At 49.6% G+C, this 19,227-nt stretch overlaps 1 protein-coding gene across 1 annotated transcript in view; it reads left to right on the forward strand.

The window, feature by feature from the left end:
- Positions 1-19,227, forward strand: part of NECAB2 (N-terminal EF-hand calcium binding protein 2) — a gene marked incomplete at its 5' end in the record, with an annotated part of 85,219 nt that overhangs the window by 31,872 nt on the left and 34,120 nt on the right. Inside the window, one exon of the mRNA XM_082489363.1 lies at positions 9,795-9,903. Coding sequence (XP_082345489.1) covers positions 9,795-9,903 — 109 coding nt within the window. The remainder of the gene's footprint in view (positions 1-9,794; positions 9,904-19,227) is intronic.

Consider the following 19,227-nt stretch of genomic DNA (forward strand, 5'->3'; position numbering starts at 1 on the left):
ACTTCCAGCTGGGGCACAGCGCAAAATTGCACACGTTGCCTCTCGAAATCTGTTTTCGGAGTTGTCCCCCAGTCAGAAGCAGGGACGTTAATTTGGCAGAGGTCAGTCTGATGCCAAGATCTTCCTTTCTTGCTCACTAGTAAAATAACGCCCAAATTCGGACAACAGTGCGGTCTTCCCCTTGGTCCTTGGCAAAGCATGCATCTGCTGTGGCTGTCTTAGGAGGCTGAACGCTGGGTGAGCTCCATGGTCCGGAGTTACTGCTGGTTGCGATGCGCAGAGCCATGGGGTTCCTCATCTCCCTAAAACTGGTGTGGTACACAGTAGAGCTGACAGCCGCCGTGGCACCAGAGCTGCCGTGCCCACGCTGTGGCTGCTCCAGCAATCTCCCAAGCTTATCAGTTGTAGATTGGTTATCCCGGTCTGGCTGGGTGCAGGAGGGAGCTGGAACTCCAGGCTCTGCTTTTCAGCAAAGTGGAGCTGTTGGCTGCCCTCGCAGAGGTGGAAATGAAGTGACCTACTGATAAGCTTCAGAAGTGATGTTTTGACTTCCCTACAGAGGAACCCAGGTCTCCCTCTTTGCCGCTGAACCTAGCAGGAGGTCAGGCTGGTGTGTGTATGTGATGTGTCCTCAGCCACCCTGGAGAGAAGGGACTCTGCAATACCTCACCTGTGGTAGCTTCTCAGAAGCTTCTTGTTCAGATAAGGTGAAGGTGGCCAGGGTCCAGGAATGCACGCCCTCCCTTAGCCCCCATCTCGTTGAAGGAGACCTGAAGGAGACCGCGCCGAGCACTGCCATGGTTTTCCACCTCGGCCCATCGCCCCGAGCTTTCTGCCTTTCGGTGTATCCAGTGCGATGCGTCTGGAGGAGGACCGTGGCACGGCAGGAGTAAGAGCCTTCCAAGAGCCCGAAACCGTGTGTAGCTTTTGATGTGGGTGCGGGGAAATGCAGAAAAAGTCTCCCTGATAAACCCACTGCTCTGTTTTGATGGTGGCAGAGCTCGGTAGCGGATTTAAGTATGTCTCCGTGATTCCCAGGCCGTCCCTATTGTGCAATCAAAGAAATACTTAACCTTGCAGGGAATTATGTATAACACTGTGGTTTGCTGATGTACAGAAATTAACTATTTGTTGCATAGGAAAATAGCGGCTCTACTAGTTAATATTTTAATATACGTATCCAAATATCAATTTTTCTCCCACGATTTATTTTAGTGTATTCTTCGTGGTTTGTAGTGCCTCCCGTGCAGAACAGTCGTTTTTCGGGCACTGGAGGAGGCGGGTTCTGTTCTCTTAGCAAGGTCTCCTTGGGAGAGTTTTGCCTTAATGAAAGGAGGAAGTTTTGAAGTCAGGCTTTACAGGCTTTGGGATTGCTGGAGCGTTGAGTGGTCTTGTATTAATGACAAGCTGTGCTGTGTTTGTGTTTTATTTCCCCTTTAGATCAAACGTTTAGAGAGGCTGTCAGTAGCTTGTGTGCTTTGACCGGGGGTTTGGTACTTAGCGGAGGGCTTGCCGGTGTTTTTGAAATGCAACTTTTCAGGAGTGTCACTGAAGGGGTCTGCAAGGAGGCCGCCTGGGCAAGAAACAGAAATTTTGGGGTAGGGATCAAAGGTTGACGAAGTTTCAGCCGCTTCCTTCCATACGGTCTTTTCTTAAACAGAGATCCTAGTTTTGTACTACTGCATCCGCAACTCGAGTTCAAAAAGGACAAGAAGGTGGGAAGTGTGGGGAGGGAAGATGCTGAAGGCACATTCATGGAGAAGAATTCGGGACAACAGAGAAAGATGGGGCTGAGTGACGCTGGAGAGAGCAAGGCAGATGTTTGAGTAGGTGGAGAACCGAAGCCTTTGGGAGAGAGAATTGGGCTGTTTGGGTCGAGGGCTGCAAGCTCTGCACAGGAATCCGCTGCTCTGCCGGGGCGGATTGCGCTTGTGTAACTCACAGGGGAAGTGGTTTGAATGGGCAAATAAATCAAACGTGCTAAAAAGCTACGGCTGTTCAAAGGCGGCCAGCCGTTTGATGGCACCCAATATAAAGGAGCCAGGCCGAGGAGACAGATGAGGAATGACTTTGAGGCAGTGGCAGTTGTATGTCTGGAGTGCGGGTGGGTCTGCCGGTGGCTGCGACAGCTTGGAAACGGAGATGTCCTCATGGGGGAGCGGGGGAGAAGGTAGGTCGCCAATCCCTTTATATTTATTTATTCATTATATGCAATATATTTATGGTATTTAGGTGTGCTGTGGGCTACCACACTGACCAGTAAATCCCCTTGGTGCGTGTCCACGCGGGCTGTCCCCGGAGCCCGGAGGCAGGAGCTCAGAGTTCGGGTCTTCCCTCTTCACGTGAGCTGTCTACCAGGAGGTTGCTTACTGCAAGCTACCGTTTCTTGGCCCAAACGTTTTCCCACCGGTCTGCCCTAAGCTAGACCAACATTGTCGTGTACGAAGCATCCCGGGGCGCAGATCACCTGCGGTTTTCATCAATTATTACAGAGCAGCGGCGCGCGGAGGGGCTGACTCAGGCTTTTCTTGCGCTGCTACAGATGTGAGGCAAATGTATTGAAATCAGCTGTCGACATTCATCTTTTTTAAAAGCAAAGAAAAGAAATTTCACTGTAACAGGTTTTCGACAGGAAAATGGTGGATTAAGAAAGCTTTGTGGACCGCTGGCATCTCTCTCTGAACCCTCTTGTGAATGTTTGGATAATTTTTGTTATAGCCTCCATTAAGCGACGATTGCCTTGAACCCGGGCAGGCTGTTTGCACCCTGGGAAAGTCTGAGCCCGGCATTTAGTTTGTAAAAGAGTAGGAATTTCTTTGGAAGACGTTCCTAAATAGCTGTGCTAGAACATCTGAAGTCCATATATTGGGTGAGCGCAGAAAAAAAAACATTTAAATCAGTTCATTACAGCAGGGTGAGGATTATCTGGGAAAAGGCAAAAAAGCAGAGCCTTCACAAAAGGCACTGGGAGAAAATGTGCTGTATCACTCCTGCATGTCTCCCTGCCTACCGGCCTACACTTGATACCTATCTATAGCTGCTATTAAAAATAATTTCAAAATTACTTTTAATTCTAGGATGACAAAAAGCTTGATTTGAAGATAAGAGCTGAGCAGCTTGGTGAAAATTCTGGCGTGTTAATGGGCATCGCTGGATGCCCAGGCTATTTCTGGTGAGAAGGAGGTGCAGGTTTCCGACTACCATGGAAATCCCCACGCTTCCCCAGGCCAAGTCCTCCAGGGAAGATTGCCAGCCGGCGTCTGCTTGGTACATCCATACTCATCATCCAAGACAAGAGCCAGGCTTTAAGTCGGTCCTCAACATCTTATGCTGACCGATGTGGCGATTTTGAAATGAGAGTTGCTTTTTCCCCCTTTTAAATGGAAATGAAAAGGTTAACGCTGGCACTAAAAAGGAGCCTCAGTACTGCTCTATCTGTGCCCGTGAAGGATTTTAAATAGGCACCAGTTCCAGTTGTACCACAAAACTGCATCAGCTGCTGCAGAGCAGAAAGAAAAAGACCAAAATTGGCTTAATATTGTGTTTGATGAACTCGGTGCTTTGATACAGAGAACTACCTTCAAATTACTGAAGAAGAGCCGATCCTTTATTACGGGGCTAAATGACTAGGGAGGGGCATTGCCTGACTTCTTAAGAGACATTCTTTCATTTGCTCTGTGCAACGCATGTCTGTATAAGGCCCTGTCTGAGCATAGAAAGGACCGATGTCCCGGGAAGACAAAAAAATTCCAAAGGTTTGTAGTAACGCACAGCAAAAAGAAAACGGCGATGTTGAAAGTCGAGCCGCACGTGGCATTTGGCACTGGGCTCTGGCGCGTGTGCGCAGCCCGCCCCGCAGTGAGGAGCGCTGTGGGTTATGCTCGTGGGAGCTGTGGTGGGGTCACCAGCAGAAGACAGGAGACGCCGCCTTGAAACTGTGTCGGTGGCAAGAAGAAAAGCGCTTATCAAGAGTTTTCCGATGAGCTGAGTAAGCAAAACCCCAGCTCCCGAAGTTCAGCCCCTGGCTTTGTCCGTATGGGAAACTGTGGCTGCTCCTGTGCCAGCCGTTGCGTTCCCGTGCCGGCCTCAACCGGTCGGTCCCATCAGTGACCCCAGCCGGCACTGGGAAGCGCATGGGAGTGTTTCGAGCAGAGATTATCGGCTGTGATGGAAACATCAATCTGTCCATCCGGTTATCCATGTGGATTGCTTGGTGTGGTACCAGCCCTTGTGGAAACATCTGGGCTGGGCATTAGCTACCTTTCAAAACAAAGGTGATTTTGTGGTCATTCCTTAAATTCCTTTCACTAGAAAATTACTGTAATCGTAGTAATTTCCTTTTAATGATGTGCGTTACGTCTCATCAGCAAAGACGTTTGCAGGGGCTCGGTTCCAGTGGCAATGGCACCGTCCTTGTAAGGAGCCACCGAAACGTGGGCTGTGCTTCTCTCGCAGAGCTCCTGTGGCTTCACGGCTTCAGCCAAAGCTGGAGGTGACTCGCCAGGCCTGCTTCCAGCTAAATTCAATTGCCCCTCGAAGTCACACTGGGGTACTGGAGTCAAAGCACGTGGATAATTTTCAGCTGGCTGCAGATGACTGGGGGAGCAGACGGGGGGTGCGGTGAACGCGCCCCTTCCTCAGCCAGCAGAAAGGTAGTGCCATGCCGTGCGAGGTGCGGTCCCAGCCCTTCGGGGGGGACACACGTGCAGGGGACACCGACCACGAGCTTCATGCAGGAGTGGCAGCTCGGCCTGACTGGGGTCCTCCAACAGCCTCCCCAAAGGCACAGATTAAGGTGTTGGAGGACATCAAGACACTCATCAGGAGAGCGTCTGGGTACAAATAAATGGTCTGAAAAATCCCCACACTGAGTTCTTCAGAAAATGGCAGATGAAATGGCTTTCTCCAGGCTTAGGAGCCTATTTGCTTCATTATCTTCTCCGCTGTTTGGTATGACTTCCCTTCCGATTCTGGGGGTGCAGTTCCCGGTACCTCCGGCTGTGTCTGTGTTAGCCATAGCGCAGGGAAACGGGGCGATAAGCGATGGACTGCCTTCCCGGGGCAGCCCCCTTGCTGCAGTCCCGCTCCAGAAATCCCAAAATGGGTCCAAGCTGCCTGAAAATGGAGAACACCCAGCTTCCGAGGCAGCTTTTGCAGCTTAAAAACTCTGCTAAAAGGGCTATTTTGAGGTCTCGCATTTAGCATCCCAACTGCATATTTCAGATCCATCGCGGATCAGGTCTGTGGACCTGAAGGTAATTTTTCCTGACAGCCCAGAACTGGAAACTCACGTCTAGATCCAGTTCCATTTAAATGGATAAAGCTGTTCCCGCTGACTTCCAAGAGGGCCGGATGGAGGGTCCAGGGTAGAAGCCCATCCGTGTTCTCACTGGCTCTTGTATCTGCACACACGTTCCCAAGAAAGAAGAAAAAAACCGCAATCATCATTTTTATTCACAGGCCACAGTAAAATCCAATTTGCTTACCTGTATCTCTGCTGGCGATCGCACGCTGAGCGGGGCTTAAAGCATTTTAGAAGTCATAGAGTAATAAAAATAAGTAACGAAATATATTCATAATATAGCGAGAAAATATATGAGCAGTCTCAACCTAATGTAATTGGAAACGGATTTAGCAAACTCAGCCTCAGAAGGGTGACCTTATTTTGTAGGTGCTTTAAGCTATTCGTATCGCTGACTGAATTTTGAAAAACTCAGCCTCCTGATTTCCTACACTTTGGGCAATTTATGATCTTAGTTTGATTCTTCCTCCGGCTGCGTTAGCGGGTGAGAACAGCCTGATTGTGCCAGTTAGAAGGCGCAGAAGTCGCCTCTAGACCCCTCAGATTTTCACAACGGCAAACGGAGCGATAATAAAACCCCATTTGGGGCTTTCTGATGTTCTCTGTTACATCTTTCTCTCTTTGATTTGTTTTAACTTTTGCTAACTCTCTTTGGCGGGTAATTTGCTTTGGTCTTTGCCTGTGATTGAGTTATTTTGAAAAGCTGGAGTAAAATGAAGATTACTCTCTCAGGAAGAAATGATGGCAGAACAGCTGTAGCCTGATTGTCGCTCTTCTCAGCCCATCAGTGCCAATGCAGGCGGTTTCTAGTTGGTGGCATTTGTCCTCGCTGCAGTCTTCGGTGTTGACTTCAGGTGTTGGGTTTAGAGGGGAGGGGGGAGAGTAGGTGAAAGCAGGGTGCCTGCTTCGAGTGTGCTCATCCAGATGAAGAAGTCACCAAGGCTTCTCTAGATCTTAACATTGCTGGAAACTTTATTTTGTTTAGCGAGATTTGGTGTGGAATCTCAAATTTTCTGTCATCCTTCCTATCAACAGTAGCTCCCTGGGACTGAAGCGTCCCCAGACGAGCTCCTACAGGGCAGGGCATGGGTGAGGTCGAACCGTAGGGTTACTGCTGCCGCTCTGATACGACGCCTGACAGTTCATACGGAGAATTCGTATCTCTCGAGCCCAGGAGCTTTCAGCAAAAAGCAGGTTTTTGGAAGTCTTATCCGTTCTTTGGCGAGCGCGGGCACTTCTGCGTTCAGAAAATCTTGCTTTTCTGGGACTTTCCTGATAAGGATGCTCCTGGAGCACGGCGGCTCCGGCGGCTCTTATCACGGCCCCCGCCGGCAGGTAGACCTGGTGTCGGTGATGTTGTGGTCAATCCTTCTTGCCCAGGATTTTCTACCAGTTTAATTTTAACTGCCAAATCCCAGCCCGGTCTGCTTGCTCTTATCGCCCGAGTTCCCCGAAGGCTTCCTCGCCCGCTGGGCTCCAGCAACCGGCGGCTTTCAGGCTGTTTCGCAATTACAGATACGGAGCTCGAGGATTATCTTGTTACTCTGGAAGGCTTTTGCCTTCGTGCGTTTGCAGACAAGTATTCCAGCTTGTGTTAAATAACGGTCAGCTTTAAGCTGCCTGGTACTGTATGGTGTTATCTGGGGGGTGAAAGTCTTGAGCGCTGTTGAAGAGTGAAATACGTACTTTTATTCAAATTCCTGCCAGGGCCCAAGCAGTTCTGTGGGGTCTGCAAACAACAATCAATAAATAAAATGTACTGTCACCTCCTCCTTCCTCTAGATCCTGTGCCCATCCTGTATTACTTTGGGCTGTTAAATGCCAACCAAAATTTGGCACGTGGTACCTGTTCTCACCTGTGAGTCCGGAGGCTGCGAGATAGGGGTCGGAGCAGCATTTTGGCACAGATTTTGAACACCAGCGTTTCAGAGGCTGCAGTAAAAATGCAGCCTGGCACGCATTATTAAGGAGTAAAACGAAAGAGCAAGTTATAAGATTTAAACTGGGTAAAGGAAAAAGGCTTAAAAGACTTTTCCCTTAAACTTAGAAACACCTTTGTGCATTACAGCGGTGAGGACTGTAAATTTGGATCGAAGCGCTCTCCTGAAAAAAAATCACCTGATTTTACAGTTTCTCTTTCCCAATGAGTTGATTTATGTGACTTTCCCGGGAATTTAACTCTGCCTGCCTGTGGCGTGGAAGGACAGTTTTGAGGTGAACCAGCACTGATTTAAGGTTTACAGGGAACGTGTACCATTTATATAAAGAACTGTTTAGCCCTCCTCAGACAGGAATGCCGTTATCCTTTTGATCTTGTAGCTTGAAGACGTATCCATTGTCAGTCAGGACCAGAAGAAGCCGAATCTCGATCTTGGCTTGGATACTGCGTAAATAGGAGCACCGTGGGGGAAGTTCCTCACCCGGTCGTGCAGGATGCAGAGGTGGAGGTGGATGGTGTGGATGGGGCTCATGCTCTGGGCACAGCCTTTTATCTGCTTGAGCAAAAGAGTGTCCCGGCTGGGTTAGCCTCCAGGTGACACTGGTGGGTTGCTTCAGGTGACAGGCACTGGTTGCGGTACACGTGCTTTAGTTTTCTGTAGTCAGAAGCAGAAAGCAAACCTGGGACCCGTCCTCTGAGCTGCGCGTTGGTATTCTGCACCCCGCTCGCTGCAAAGAGGTCATGTTCTGGGGAAGGAACGCGGAAAAACAATATAGGCAGCTGGGCACTCTCTGTAGCCATTGTGTGCTCTGAAAATGATACCCTCTTCGCTGTAGATTTTGTTCTCCCGCTGTGTTCCTTTCGTAATTGCCAATTAAATAAGTATCTTGGGCTCAATTTATCACTGGTCTAAATTCGTCTGTGTCAGACAAAGCAAACTGGGTTAGCATTTGGCAACGCAGGTATGTTTTAGGAGCAGCAAACTTATTTAGTTTGGGGAAGAGATATTGATGTGTATGTGGTAAGTTGGCTAATTTTGTCCTCTGGCATCATTTCCTGAAAGAGAAGCAATAGGGTTTATAATTGATTTGATTAAATAATAAATGATACGTTCTCCTACTGCAAAGGAGGCAGCATTTCCAGTCTGTGAATCTTCCGTGGATATGAATGGAGAGACTCTAAATAGTACATGACCCGGGGTAGTTATTCCCCCCCCCCCAGGCACTGCTGCACACCGGAGCACAGTGTCAGCGGCTTGAACAAGAAACTCGAGGTAAATTAAAGATTCTTTAAAGTTTCTTTTGTCTCTCTCCCATTGCTTTATTGCCGAACTTCACAGGAGCTTTCTCCAGACTTTCTCACTTCCAGCTGTGGCTTTAAAGACGTGCACAGCACCCGGAGAAAGGCACCAGATTTAACAGTTGAGTGTAAGCTTTTGTCACCTTATCAGCAAAAGTTGCAAAGGAGGAGTTCTTACAACCCCTTGTACGTGGATTTGACTTTTTGGTTTTTTTTTCTTTCTTGGTCATTTAAGTGGGCTGTAGTAAGCCTAGTATTAAATGAACGCCGGGGCGGAAGCGTAAAATAAAGTGCAAAGTAGGGCCAGAGTGGCAAATCCGGATGTTATTTTTCAATCTCTGAGTTGAGAGCAAACGCCTTCCCCCAAGCACTGAGCATCTGCAGGGCCGGTTCCTACAGCTGGAGGTGAGGCTCCTGAAGCGCCCGGGGCACTTCTGGCCAGAGCCGGGATCAAAAGAGACGTTCAGGGCTGAGCTTGGAGCTTGCTGCTGAAATGACTGCAAGTTCCTCTCTAGGCGCCCAGGAAAAAGGCATTAAACCTCTTGTCTTGTGACTCCTTCACGTGCCAGTAGGTTTGCCAAAAGGCAGGCAGCGAGCTGCAGCCCGTATGGCCGGGCAGATGGATTCCGTGCGTCATCAGGTCCCTTTAGAAGTAAAGGCACAACATTAAGGTGACACAGTCCTTGTGTGTTTAAACAGTTGCCAACTGAAGCAAGACATGTCTTGTTATGCTTGGTAGCCGCCGTTTCGCGTTTCTGGCCAGAGCTGGGAGATGCACCCTGCTGGAGAAAGATGCAGCTGGATGGAGATGGCAAAAGACGCTGGTGGGTCTGTTGTTAATTCCAGCCCTGGGTCTTTGCCTGTCTGTTACGTGTCCCCTAACGAGCATCCTGCATCACCTGAACATAAGGTAGACAAAACCCTCCGTAATTTCTTAAATGTGATTCAGTTTTAGGATGAAGCTGGCAGGCTGTTCTCTTTAGGCTTGAGTCTGTGCTTTGGGTTAATAGCCCAATTAGTTGCTAACGGCCACTGCGTCCATACCCAGGAGCAAAGCAGCTTCATCTGGCTCCGCTGCTGCCAGGTCCTGCCCTGTACCCGGCAAGATCTGCGCTGGCTGAGGGCCAGTTTTGCGGAAGCACTTGGTGGTCATTTATGGTCAGAATCTTTAAATCTGAACACAACTCTCGATTTTCGGTCGTTGTGCCGCTCGCTTTGCCTGTTCCCTAACAGCGGCTGTGTTGCTGTTTGCAGATGACGGGAAGCTGTCCCTGGAGGAGTTCCAGGCCTTTTTCTCTGACGGGACACTCAACGAGGAAGAACTTGAGAAGCTCTTTCATACCATTGACTCGGACAACACCAAGTAAGTTCCCTGTGCTGACACCCCCCAGTTTCACGGAGCCTTTGGATCACTGCATTAGCACGCAGGGGCAGTGCTGCTCCGGAGAGCTAAGCACCACAGAGGCTGCGGGGCTGCAACGCGCTTTGCTAAACTTTTTGCAAAATCTCCCATTTCTGCTTGGTTTGTGTCTCACCGTGATGGCCACTATGACTCCTTTTGTCTTGGTGGTTTTTTCAGGCCATTTTCTTTAGCGCAACCTGATCTTTATGGCATCTGAAAGGATGCTTCGTTTTACTCCTGAGGGCATTTATATGGCTTTTTGGCTTTTTCACTTTATCTAAAAGCTTTGCTGAGCTATAAAAGGTAACTGTGTGAGTCTCTGTAAGCGTTGTCCTACCCAGCTATTTTACACACAACAAACTGGAAACGATGTGCGGTCTTGTCTCTTTGTGATCTCTCTGCATCCCCTGCACTGGGACCATGCCCGCTTTGCCTTCTGTCCAGAATACCCCCTGGTGCAGTGACCGCTCTAGCACTTGATGGAAACGAGCCCCCGTCTCTTCAAGGTGGAATTCAGCGGTGCGGAGGCCAGCCCGAGCCCTGCAGCCACTGTTGCAGATGCTTTGCCTCTGCTCTGACCCCAGCAGCATGACGTGGCTGTGCTTTTGTCCACGCAGAGCCTGGTGAGGCAGCAAGGGGACAGACCATAGAATCATTATGGTTGGAAGAGACCTTTAAGTTCATCAAGTCCAGCCATTAGCCTAGCACGGCCAAGTTACTACTAAACCATGTCCCTCAGCACCACGTCTACCCATCTTTTAAATACCTCCAGGGATGGCGATTCCACCACTTCCCTGGGCAGCCTCTTCCAAGGTTTCATAACCCTTTCGGTGAAGAAATTTTCCCTAATATCCAATCTAAACCTCCTCTGGCGCAGCTTGAGGCCATTTCCTCTTGTTCTATCATTTGTTCCTTGGGAGCAGAGACCGCCCCCCCCTCACTACCCCCTCCTTTCAGGGAGCTGTAGAGAGCGAGAAGGTCTCCCCTCGGCCTCCTTTTCTCCAGGCTGAACACCCCCAGGGCCCTCAGCCGCTCCTCATCAGACGTGTGCTCCAGACCCCTCGCCAGCTCCGTTGTCCTTCTCTGGACGCGCTCCAGTACCACGAGCAGCACTGTGCTGTCTGCATCACAGCTGCAGTAGCAGCAGGGAAAAAGGATGGCAGAGGAGGGATCTAGGCGTGCTTTAGCTTGACGTTACATCAAAGTTGAAACTAAACGTGGCACCTGACTGCGCTCACTGAGAATCAAGCTTTTGCTGGCTGTCAAATTAAGGTGACAAACTCATTAGCAGCCCTTTCGCCTGCCTTTGCTGTCTCTCCATCAGTGCCCCCTCCGCTGCCTTTGCCCTTGGCGGGGTCTGAGGTGTTTGTGAGCCGCCTGACAAGTCTCTGGCACTAGCAGCGTCCAGGATCAGCTCAAAGCCATGGGGTCCACGGGGCCCCGGTGGGACTCCCCCCTTCCAGCAGCCAGTGACCGCAGTGGACACCGGCACAAAGGACACAGCCCGCTGATGGGTTTTCTCTTTCCAAGAGGAACCCGTCTTCAAAAGCCTGAGTAGTTTAGGCTGTTTGGAAATACAAACGAAAGCCAGCTTTGAGTCATGTTCCAGTGTGACTCTTATTCCTCTAGAGAGAAAAAAAATCAGTCCAAAAAGCAGATGAAAAGAGAATCCAGTTTCAAATGAGAAGTCTTGCGGTAAGTGCTTAAAAAATAATAGTCTGGTTAATTAGAAAGCTTTCTGGCAGCAGGTAGATAAAGTATTGCCCGTGTGAGTGGTGCATGCTTTGCCACCCATCCAAAATATCCCCTGGAAAGCAGTGATCGTTCTAGTGTGTGCTGGCACCAAAGCAGCCGACATAAAACTCATCAGCCCGGTACAGGGGCTGCTGCTGAAGATGTTTCTGAAAGCAAAGTAAACGTGAGGCTTCTCAAAATCCCATCTTTCCAACGTGTGTGCTTCCCAAAGTTTATTCCAAGATCAGAAATGCCAAAGACCAGCTTGGTGTATACCGCTCGCTGAATAATTAATCGAAGGAACTTAAGTGATCCTTTTAGTAAAATTAGCTGAGAGTGGTCCATCCCTTCTAATGGTTCCTCTTCAATGGACGCTAGATGCTGCCTTATGCGTTGTGGGTCTATTTATTGAGCTCCAGGTGATGCTCCCTGATGGGCTCTCTATAGACGTTGGGATTCGGGTGCTCACCTGCTTCTCTTCTGAAATAACTTCTAGCATCGCCTGAGCTTATCAACCTCCATCTGGCCTTTGAAAGGATGCAGACAGCTGATGTGTAAACGGGGGTGTTTAGGGGTCAGTGTGTGGATGTTTCTTCTGGCCTCCTCGAAATGGGGAACTGGATCGCTTGGGGCTTGTGGAGAATCTGCAGCTCACTCTGGGCCTTAGTAAGGGATGTCTTCTAAACTGGACGAAGAAATGTGCTATTTCTAAATGTCGTGCAACAGTGCTGCCGGCAAGCGGGGTCTCGCTGAGCAGCTCCTGAGCGTGGCAAGAGTTCCCACAATTCAGTAGTATATTTCTTCTGCCAAGCTGGCTTGATTCAGTCATCAATACCCGTTAGGGACCAATACTTGCACAGAGCAGTGCAGCATCTGCCGTTCTTGGCTGGAAGGAAAAGCAATGAGTTGGTCACCCTTCCAAGTTAAATCCTTGCATGAAATTGGCACTTGCTCATTGATTTGGAAAGCAAAGACACCTACAGCAAATTCATCATGTTGAGGGAAGAAAATATTCCTCATTTTTTATCTGCAAGAGCTCACTCAGTCTCCAGAAAACCTGTTTCAGAGCCGGGCTTCCTTCTGCAAAAGTGCTTTTCCCTATGAAACGAGTCGTTTGGTTGACAGCAGTCTTGCGTCTAGTAGGGTCCTCCAAGTCGTGTGTGCGCTCTTCACCTTGCCCTGTCGTCTGCTCTCCGCACAGTGAGTCGGCAGCTCGGTGGGAAGGTGGGGCAGGAAGGATGCTGCCTCCAGCCCTAGCGTGAGAGGTGCAGTTTCAAGTGCTGCTGTCACCCAGTAAGAGGAGTGGAGCAGAGCTTTCATTTTTCTGTTTTACAGGGGAACATAGGAACAACGCTACCTTTGTCTTTCCAAAAGGCTGTTTGAATGGCAATTATTTGCTATTTGATAGAAGTTTGCTTATTTTTAAAGCTATTTTTTGATCCCCCTTTTTATCTCTGTGTTTTTCTCGTATTGCCCGTGGTGTTTATTTAGCGTGCAAAACAGTTTGCCATTGAAATTACATTACAGCTAGAGTAGAAAATGAAGAAAATTATGTTCCTGCTGATTATTAGTAACTGCTGTTACCCGCCAAATTACAAGATGTTGATTTGATTTCCTGGAATATATTTAGGAGCAGGGAACTGCCTGACTGGAGGAGAAAAAAATGAATGTCTGTATGGGTTTCTTGACTTGCTTTAGTGGGAAGATGGTGGAAAGGGGAAAAGTTGGGCAGATGAGTGGGCAGATGGGGTTGGTTAATGATGTAGCTGTGCTGCTGCTGCTGCTGCGAGTCAGTCGCAGGGATGTGGGTTTCTGTCTCGGGAATCACAGTCCTCCAGTAAAACACCTTCTTGCCAGCGAGGTGTGCTTAGGAGGATGCTGAACTGAAATGAGATACCCTAAATAGCCCAGGGGCATTAGCAAGGCTCCTTCTTTCTTCTTGACTGCCTGGGAGGTGTCTCTAGGAGGTTAACGATGTGGCACGGTGGGTACGAGCTCCAAACACCCACCCAGGGTTTTGTCACCGGGTACCTCTGTAAGAGAACCTGCTGTCCATGGCAGGGTGCGAGGACTGCGCTGCAAGTCCCATCTTCGCTGGTTATTTCATCTGGCAGCAGGAAAGTGCAAAATGTGTCACGTATTTAAATCCCCCCTTTTTTTTTTTCTTTTTTTTTTGGCAAAATTACATTCATAAACCTGCTGTTGCTTAAAAACAATGATCAAGTGGCGTTTTTCTCTCCGTTGCTCGCACTGGCTGCCCTCCTTCCCTCCTCCCAGCTGAAGCAGGAGGCAAAAGCAAGATGTTGCTAGGTGGGTTTTCGGTATTGGTTTTAGCTGCTATTTCGGGAGTTTTCAGCAGTGCTTTATGGGGAGCTGCTTGAAGATTAATGGGGAGGTAATGATATGTTACTATTAATATCAATGCTACTGGAATCGCACTAATTATGTGTATGATATGTAGACACACATTTAAATATACATATATTTGGTTTAGTGGCAGAACAGGGCTATAGAAAACATTAGATTGATGTTCTCCTGGGAATTCCTGTTACATTTGCAGAATTATCTACAAGCTTTCTTCCCTTTTCTAATTATGTGTACCAATTTTGAAAGGAAAAAGTCATTGCAAATGGAAAGTCAAACAAGTTTTAGGATCATGAACGACCAGATGAAATCCTCGCAACGCTGGATGAAACTTACTTTGCCTGACCCACAGTTCCCACCTTGTTCCAGCTCCCTGGGCCAGCGCTTACACCCGCTCTGCGTCCCCTCGGAAGGAAGGAGCACCGCTAAGTCCTTGTGAAAGCAGGGGGAGGTCAGGCGTGGCTGTTGACCAAACTAATTTAGTCCTGGCAGGGGATTTAAAAAATTCCTTTTCTATCTCATACATTTTTCATAGCTGCAGAGGACAATCCTTTGGGGAGAGATCTGCTCACTGGAGCAGGACTTCTCTCCGATGAGCTGTACGGGTCCATTCACAAGGAGCCAAGAACATGGCATTAGCATTCTGCTGCTCTGTCATTCGTTATCTCTTTACTAGACTTATAGCTCTTCTTTTAATTGCTTTATTTTTTTCCCCCTCCTTCTCTCTAAATGAGCTCTTCTCTCCAGTGGCAAACACTAGAAAAGGTTAGACCGTGCATGTAGGATAATTAACAGAAGCGGTATCTCTTCTCAAAAGCCCTTCACAGCTTCCCCGGACTGTCACTTTTGCTGGAGCGTTGTGACAAATAGAGAACTGAAGACGATCAGGTTTTCCAGCCTGTACCGCGTTCGGCAGTGTGCCGCCTCCTGCCCTTCATGGTGGGTACGTAGGGCTGTGCTCGGAGGGGCAGTGATGGGGGATGGATGGGAAAACATCAGCCTTTGGATACTGAACGTGATCCTTCTTGGAAACATGGAGCCACCTTCCTCCCCTGGCCTCTCAGCTGCTCAGATACCAGAGAGAGCTGAATTATAAATCAGAGTAGTTTGGGGTGGCTTTGGGGTGCAGGGGTGTGGTGGGCTACCATGAAGGCAGCTGCCAGCCCGAGTTCTGTGTTCAGCCCCAGAGCTAACGCAGGCACAGCTGTGCAGGGCCACCCCAGAATCATAGACTGGTTTGGGTTGGAAGGGACCTTGAAGACCATCGAGTTCCAACCCACCAGCCCAGGTTGCTCCAAGCCCCGTCCAACCTGGCCTTGAACACCTCCAGGGGTGGGGCAGCCACAGCTTCTCTGGACAACCTGTGCGGGCTCACCACCTGCTCAGTGAGAAATTTCTTCCTAATCTCATCTAAATCTACCTTCTTCCAGTTTGAAGCCATTCCCCCTCGTCCTATCTCTCCATGCCCTTGGAAAAAGCCCTTCTCCAGCTCTCCTGGAGCCCCTTTAGGCACTGGAAAGCCACAATAAGGTCTCCCCGGAGCCTTCTCTTCTCCAGGCTGAACCCCCCCCAGCTCTCCCAGCCTGTCCTCCCAGCAGAGGGGCTCCAGCCCTCCCAGCATCTCCGGGGCCTCTTCTGGCCCCGCTCCAACAGCTCCGTGTCCTTCTGCTGTTGAGGGCTCCAGAACTGGATGCAGTACTCCAGTTGGGCTCTCACTGGAGTAGAATAGAGAAGGTAACGATGCAGAAGCAGGTAGCAATGCTGATGAGCTTCTTTACCTGCGCTAATTAGTCCCGCTGGAAAGTGGAGCTTGTCAGTCCGGAGAGGGCTGTGCCGGCCCAGCCATGCTGCTTCCAGCGGTGGATTCAGCTCCAGCGTTTCGAGACCCCCCGCAATGCCAGTGCGGACATGGTGGGAGCTGTGGGATGGAGATGGGGTGTACCCATCCCCACGTGGGGTGTTTAAACGGCCGCAATCCCAAGTGGAGCTGTTGGTGGGGGCGACCTGCTGCCCGGCAAAGCTGAGATGGGTCCAGCCCTGGGCTGGCACGGTGGGACAGCTGCTCCTCAGGGCTCGGCTGCGAGCGCCGCTTGCTGAAGGTTGACGGAAGCAGAGCAGATGAGGAGGGACGAGTCTATATTTCATTGGCTGTTAACTGTGCAGGAGAAGCTGTTAAGATCATATTAGCGCAAATGAGGAATACGAGCAGAGGCGAGCTGCCTCCTGCGGTTGCGACCTGCTGCTTCTGGTGTGTGTTTCGTGGCAGAGACAGGCGTGCGTGCCAGGAGAAGGGAGGGCACGCGGCAGCGTGTGCTCCTCCGGCCCGGCCTCCCCCGGGCCCCTTCCTCCCTAGCTCAGCTGGGAAACATCCCCCAGCTCTTGCCTGGTTTCTACCCTCTGCAAACATCATTGGGGCGTTTGCGGGGCCAGAAGCTCTCCAAATCAGGCTGATAGCTTGCACGGGTGTCTTTTGTTTCTCCGTTACTTTGTTTGCATCGATACCCAGCGAGTAAAATTGGTTTGCGTTAGACCCTGTGCAAACATGTAAGACTCAGCGCCTGTGGCTATGGAGCTCAACGCTCTATGATGGTGAGCAGCACCCAAAGCGTGGGAGGAGGAGATGGCAAGGTGCTGCTGGTGTAGCTGGGGGGCCGGACTGATGCTGTTCCCCACGAGAGGGGCTAAAGGAAGATGTCTCGATAGCAGCCCTGCAGCTCGCTGGCTCAGTGGTACTCTGAGCTCTAAAACCGCCCGTTTATTGCATAAGAGCAGTGTGGCATTCTGGTGGGGTCGGAGGCAATGGCAAAGGAGCTCAAAGTCTGTTCCCAAGCGAACAGCTCGCAAGGAAGCTTGGTGTGTGCAAGCTAAAGCCACACCTTGTGCTCCAGCTCATAACCTGGGCAGAAACGGAGCTTCACATCATCACAAGTCAACAGGAGGTTCTCAACAGCCTCCTTCCAGCTCTCAGCCCTGCTCCAGACCTGGACACCTTCAGTAGCTTCGCTCGTGCAGCAGCCTGCTGTCCTCCTGCTCCAGGAATTATTTTCCTCTGGTGGAAAAGGTCGGTTGCTACCACTTTGTTTAGATACCACAGTCGTCCCCCCAGCATACCCGCTGAGATGCTTTGCCTTCCCACAACCGACATCACATCTGGCGTCCTTCGGTGCGAGGAGACTCCGTCTGCTCGAGCCCACCGCGGGCAGGGAGACTTTAGCAGCAGTGCTCTGCTGCCCCTGCTTTTCTCCAGGTTTCTGTGGTCCAGCCCTCTCAAGCGTGAGCAGAAAGTTACTTCCGTGTGGTGGGCAAGGAACAATGATGATTATGATCGAGTGTTTTTTTCCTGTCCCTCATCTTGCAGCGCAAACGTGATTCAGTGGAGTGCCGGATTCGTCTGGGAGCCAAAGCCCACGCTTCGGAGATGGATGCGCCCGTTGAAACCAACTTAATTTTTTGGCTATTGAATGTTCTCAATTAGGTCGCTGGGAAACAAACTACGGATGGTATAATCAGCTGAGGATTTTGATTAACTGATTCAAGAGACAGTTCTTGTCTCTTCTGAAAGGGACAAAATGATTGCACAAAAATTATACGTCTGGCTCTAATTTCTGGCTCTCGAGAGCGTGGGCATTTGGTGGGTTTTGTTCTTTCTGTTTATGGGGAAGGTGGTTTTTGAGTCCTAGCTTATTCTCCTCTGCGCCGACATGTCGCTTATGCTATACTCTGCTCTACTTTTCATTTAAGTGAAGGAATACTTGGTGCCAAAGCTGGTGCTCAGCAGCTGCGTGCTGATAGAGCTACAAGACATCTCGGGCTCACCGAAGAAAAGGGGCTTTTAAAACAAATCGCTCGCTGGGAAGGTCACCGGGAGAAACGCGAAGCCGGGAAAACTGCACAGAAACTCATCTGAAGAAACATTCGAGAACATTTTTCTATTCCTAATCATATTTCCCAGGTTGTTTCCCCCGGCAGCTTCTCGGCGGGGTCCCTGGAGGGAGCCTGGTTCATACTGGCAGCAAGGCAGATTTGAGCTGGGAGCAGCGGGCCGGTGTTTACTGCGGAGGCTGAGGAACGGGGAGGGGTTATCTGTGCAAACAGAGCGGAGAAGTATCACACCAGAGGGTTTTTTTAGCTGGGACTGGGGCTCGGCAGCTTATTTTATTTTTTTTTTTTTTGGACTGTGAGAAACAAAGATACTGGGGAAAACGCAAGCAACAGAGTACAGGGTTTTCTTGCCTTTACTAGTCTTTTACTAGTTCCCCGCCAGTTGTGTGTCATGTATCCAAACCTGCACCTTTGTTGCTCCAATTTCTTCCTCTGCTACGTACAATTTGGGTGATAACCAAGATACCTGCAAAATCTAAAAGGAGGAGGGAGCTGATTTAATTCTAGCTCCTGCTCTCAGTGTCTTACCATTTGCTTCTGGCAATTAGCAAATCGTTCAGCTGAGCTCCAATTAGTTTTTCTTTTTGCAGTTCAATATTACAGATTGCAAATAGAAATCAGATTAGTCCAGGCTTCTGTATCAAGAAGAAATAGGCAAAGTATTAAATGTTCGTTCACCAAAAAAGGCCATTTCTGACTGACTCGTACTGTTGGCAGCTGAGGGGGGGGGGAAGAAAAGCAACCCTCTCCCCAGCCTCTCCCCGAAAAGGAAGGAGATTTTTTTTCATGCTTTGCTTTGAAAATTGGATGAGAATAAATCTGCTCAGATTGCCACCGCTCTTGCTTTCGGCGGGTGGCACGGTAGGATCGCTCCCTGCGTGCAGGGCGTGCGTGAAGCAGTCCTTGCTGAATGCTGATCAGGCTTTAACGTGCTTGGGGACGTTGTTGGCTTTTAGCAAAGCAGCTGGGAAAATATTATTGAACTGGCCAGACTGGGAAAACACTCGTGGGGGCGGAGGCGGGGCGGTGGATGGGAGCCCATGTGGACAACTTTCTGTTCCTTTGGTTTTTAAAGCACTTTATCAAGCGCTCCACGGCAGGAGGGGCTACATCGTGACTTTGTGAATAAGCATCGTAGTTTGAAACCTTTCCTTTCCTTTCTGGTTTTACAGTTTATTTTTCCCCCAACCCAGGATCCCTCTTACCATAAACAAAAATAGTTAGAGTAACCATCCCAGTACTAGAGTTGACATTATGGAGTGGTCCAAATGCGTCGCTAACGGCTGGTATTTAAAAGCCTGCCTT

Source organism: Vanellus vanellus, assembly GCF_965231255.1.
Source record: "Vanellus vanellus genome assembly, chromosome: 12".
NCBI lineage: Eukaryota > Metazoa > Chordata > Aves > Charadriiformes > Charadriidae > Vanellus > Vanellus vanellus.